Raw genomic sequence first — 4,823 nt, 5'->3', positions numbered from 1 at the left:
CAATTATAATAATTTCTGTAACCAACCCGACCCCACTGTTATTAACTTAGGAATTGAAAATTGCATTAAATATACCAAAATATATGAGGAAAATCATCCACTTATCATAGACAATTATACCTATACTGATATAAATTGATAACGCTCAGCTTTAATTCTCAAATACAAACAAAATGGTAACACATGCTAAGTTTTCATTGATAATACATGTACCCCAAAATCGCGCCACGGTCTCTAGCAGAATAAAATGTGTACTATTATGTGTAATAGTACACATTTGTTATTATACATTTCTGGCAACACACACACACGTCTCTGATGCTAGGCAACGACAAACGACGTTATGGCGAAAAAAACGTTTAGACTCGTTATACAACACATCGCCGTTTGTCTATCTGAATAAATCTTACACGTCCAACACGGGTTACACATCGACCAGGCCCAGTAATCTGACGTACTTCGAAAAAGACAACAAGCAGCAGCCGGACACTGCGGCGCCAGACCACAACAAATATGCGGTAAATATGAACGTCAGGAGGTACGCAGCGGAAAACAATACGGAGTCGTCATCGTCGTCCGCATACGCCAACAACAAGGGGGTGACCGGCATACGGAACATCGGCAACACGTGCTACATGAACTCGGTGCTGCAGTGCCTGAGCAACACCAAGGGCCTGACGGACCACGTGCTGGACGACACAATGGCCGACGGTATGTTGATACGGCCGTACCGCGACCTGTTGGCCAAGCTGTGGACGGGCACCGGCAGCCCGGTGGACACGACCGCGTTCAAGGCTGCGTTCCAGCGGTTGTCGCCCCGGTTCGCCGGCTACGAGCAGCAAGACTCGCAAGAGTTCTTGCGGCTGCTGCTGGACAAGTTGCACGTGGACATCAACCGGGTGAAAGTCAAGCCCAAGTGTCCGGCGGACGTGGACGACACGCTCAAGGATAACGCGCTGGCCACCGAATACTGGCAAAGATACTTGGCTTTGGACAACAGCGCCGTCGTGGACCTTTTCGCCGGTCAGCTGAAATCGACGTTGGAGTGTTCGGTGTGCGGACACAAGAGCATCACTTTTGAGGTAGGCATGGGTGTGTCCGATATACGAATTAAAAAATTTAAGACATCAAGAGAAGAGCAGGGAAAGTGAAGGTGCAGGATAACGTAGGAGAAAGATAACGCCAGGGGAAAAGATGGGAAGGGAATGAAGGAAAATTTTGCCTTCGTTATTTCGTAATGTTTTTTAGGTGTTCTGGGACTTGTCGTTGTCATTGCCGTCCGGCGCGGTCGATCCGGTGTCGCTCGAGGATCTGTTGACAAACTTCACGCAAGAAGAAGTGCTGGACTTCCGCGAGAAGCCGCGGTGCAGCGTGTGCAAGGTAGACCGAAAGATGTACAAGGTGTACAGCTTCCATAAGTTGCCCAGATATCTGGTGTTACACCTGAAGCGTTTTCAGGGCACGCGCTCGTACAGGAAGATCACGTGTCTGGTGTCGTTCCCGGTGGTGTCGCTGGAAATGGGCCGGTACGTGTCCGACTCGGCCCGCGGCATTCAGACGCACACCCGGTACAACCTGTACGCGGTGTCCAACCACTCGGGCACTCCCATCGCCGGACATTACACAGCGTTCTGCAAACACCCGGTCACCGGGGACTGGCATTTTTTTAACGACAGTTCAGTGTCCAAAATTACTTCGACCAGCAAACTGATCAGCAATGAGGCGTATATACTGTTCTACGAAGCCACCTCACGTTGATGAAAAAAAAAGCAAAGTTATATGAATGAATCCGCACAAAAAGCTAAAAAACAACGGCCATATGTTTTTTACTTCAAAAACGAATAAAAGCACAGAATAATGTGTGTATTATATAATTATCTGTATAACACGCGATTATAGATAAACAAGTTACGCACCGGGGCCGACGATTATGCTGTTTGTAGAGCGCGCCACAAGGATGCATTCCATCAATAGTCATTTCCTGTCTAACGTGTACTAAAAAACTGTTTTTATAAAACAATAAGCTTACAGTAAAAACGTATTTTTTTATTAATGATATATTTCAACGAAATATTTATATTAACAAATAAAACTAGGTAATATAACAAATAATTACATAATAAATCGATTGTACAACAAATAAAGTTTTAAAAACACTGGAAAAGAAGAAAAAAAAATAGGAATAATTATAACAAAAATAAGAGTGCTGTCTGTCATTCCCCGTTTGAAAAGCATTTCTTTGGTTCGGGCAAGTCTGGTTCTAGTCCTGTTAAGGCAGTTTACCTTTTGCCATTCTCTAATAGTTTTCTGTTTTCGTCTAAGGTTAAGAGGGGCAATATTTTATACGTTGAGTTCAGTATTTGCTGCGCGGTTGTTTAGGTGAAATTAGTACACTTCAGTTTTATTGGGGTTTGTGCATAGTCTCCATTTTTTATAGTATTGGTTCAGATTCTCTAAGTAGGAGTGACACTGAACGAGATTATGGCGCATTCTAAGGCGAGAGTACGAAATTTTTTAAGATATTAAGATTGTGATACCGTGGAAATGGTGTGATAAGAGGGTTAATAGATTAATATAAAGAAGCGAATCCGTCAGGAAGTCCTTGTTATGAGTTTTTCCACTAACGAAGTAGGGTGGATTTTAGTAAGGCGGACCAATTTAGTTAAGTCGTGATTTTTTATAATTTGTACTGATATAAGAAATTCAGAGTCCATTGCATTTTTTAACATATTGGCCTCGACTGCAGTAACATCTTCCCAATTTGCCATATTTTCTAATGAAACTACAACATATGGAAACAACTGGACAAAATCATTAACGGCATCATACCTCTGGATCCATCTGGTAGCACACAATATTTTCAATGATTTTATGCTTGGTGTCGAATCACAATTATTAAAAGCTTCAAAAAGTACATTTTTGCGTTTAGGAGTATTAAAAAAACAATACAATTTTTCAATAATTCCAAGGCAATTTCGAATTGGTTGCAAATCGCACGCAGAGGATACTGCCAAGTTTAATGAATGTGCAACGCAGTTATTATATAAAATAATAACTTCGGTGGTTAGGTATAAACTGAATGGTGGCAGAACACTGCAATTTGTTTATCTTTAATTTTTGTATTTTTTTTTATGAAATAGTTGAAACACAATTATTTACAATTTTTAAACTTTATTCATTTTTGTATATTTTTACGTCATACGTATAGTGAAAAAATACCAATGGGGGGGTTTGAACACATAAATTCACCCCCTCGTGTGTACGCCACTGCCTAGAGGTGAGAAAAAATGAGGAAAGCGATGATGAAAAGGAGCAGAAATAAAATTAAGAATGAGTGTGACTGAGCGTTGTTGGCGGTGGGGGTGGTTGGTGTTGTTGTCCCTATCGCTACCTGGAGGTCGGTTGTCCGCTGTCCGACCGGTGCTAGACAGTAGCGGAGGGGGGGGGTTGTTGACTAGCCCACAGATTATGGCGTTCATTTGTTTCTATGACGCTTAATCTATGGTGTAAATCATTTCGAATTAGGGGTGCGGCGTGGGGGGGTTGTGCCCCGTCGACCAAGCTCGACTCCCCATATTGTCTAGGGGAGGTAAGTTACGGGGGGGGTTAGGGTGGTTGTTGTCCCAGGGCGGTTGTGTTATGGGTAACGCCGCTTCTATACGCTGAAGCATAGCCATGATCCCCCGCTAGTTCACCCTCATTTGGGACATGGCCGTTTCTAGTTCGGCCACCCGTAGATCGACACGTCCGTTGTCCGTCATAGACCGTATGTTTTGACGGATCGCGCCTATCTGCTCGCTCGCCTGTCTTAAAGTATGAATACTTAACAGGTCTGTGGTGGGGTCAGAAGTGGGGTGGGGTGCGGGTGGTTCTACATCGCCTGTGTGCCTAGTTGTGTTAACTGGCCGGTTCTGGTTGTTACATAGGTCCAGTGGGTCATCGCTGTTAAGTGAATGGTACGAGTGTGACAGAATAGATAAGGGTGTGTGTATGTGGCTCCCCCGCTCCCTATGGGTGGTATGATTTGGGACGAGTGTAAGGTCCGTTCTTTATTGCTAGTGTACTACTATATACCATAATAGTAGTAATTTGGTTCCGTGTTTGTTTACGTGAGCCGGCGGTACTGTTTACGCTACAGAGACGGCCCCGCGTGATAAGCTCTACGGGTCTGGCGGCGCACGGTGGTCGCCGGTCGCCTGTGTAGTGAGGTGAGGTTGGGTGAAGGGGTGGTTCGCTTGGCCGTCGGCGGCTACAACGGTTCGCGTGGAATTAACCGTGTGCTGGCTAATGTCCACGCGACGTTTGTTATGAAACAAGGTGTGGGGCGGAGTAGGGTATTTACCAGGCGACTGTATGCGCTTTACAGCGATATTGCCGAACTGGTTCCTAGTGCTAAGGCTAGCCGTGGGCTATTTTAATCCCGCGCTGTTCGCTCCGTACTTGTTACGACGACTAGTGGGGTTTCCTACTCTCACTAGGTCTAGTCATTGCTCGGGGGGGGGGGGGGGGGAAGGTAACCAAATTTTCTCTACTTTAGGGGTTTTACCTAACGCTGAAATTACTATAAGCAAAAAAAAACGACCGTTTCCTTAAGCCAGCAAAACCATCTTCCTTTAATTCAAACCGGGATGGATTCCAATTTCGGGGAGCCAATTTGACGCGACACTAGGGAGGATCGGCGTCTCGCTAGTGGGCGAATGGGCGCGATGACGTGACGGTCGGCGTTCCGCGAGAAGGCGAGGGACGGTGAAAAGAAAAAAAAAAGTAAATAAATAAATAAATCGCCAAGTTGATAGGTGTTCGAAATAAGGGCAGAGCCCGTT

At 44.9% G+C, this 4,823-nt stretch overlaps 1 protein-coding gene across 1 annotated transcript; it reads left to right on the top strand.

Annotated features, from left to right (window-relative positions):
* Positions 1-318: 318 nt before the first annotated feature.
* Positions 319-1,758, top strand: LOC126845431 (ubiquitin carboxyl-terminal hydrolase 2-like). The gene is given in 3 exon segments (XM_050584085.1): positions 319-343; positions 346-1,082; positions 1,249-1,758. Coding segments are annotated over 3 exon segments (1,272 nt in total).
* Positions 1,759-4,823: the final 3,065 nt, after the last annotated feature.

The sequence above is a fragment of the Adelges cooleyi genome, unplaced genomic scaffold (assembly GCF_023614345.1).
Source record: "Adelges cooleyi isolate 19-005CV unplaced genomic scaffold, UGA_ACOO_1.1 ACOO_flye_CR_arks_rails_tigmint_CR_PRNA_784, whole genome shotgun sequence".
NCBI classification, from domain to species: domain Eukaryota; kingdom Metazoa; phylum Arthropoda; class Insecta; order Hemiptera; family Adelgidae; genus Adelges; species Adelges cooleyi.
The sequence above is the reverse complement of the archived record's forward strand: the minus strand, read 5'-3'. Positions and strand labels throughout refer to the sequence as shown.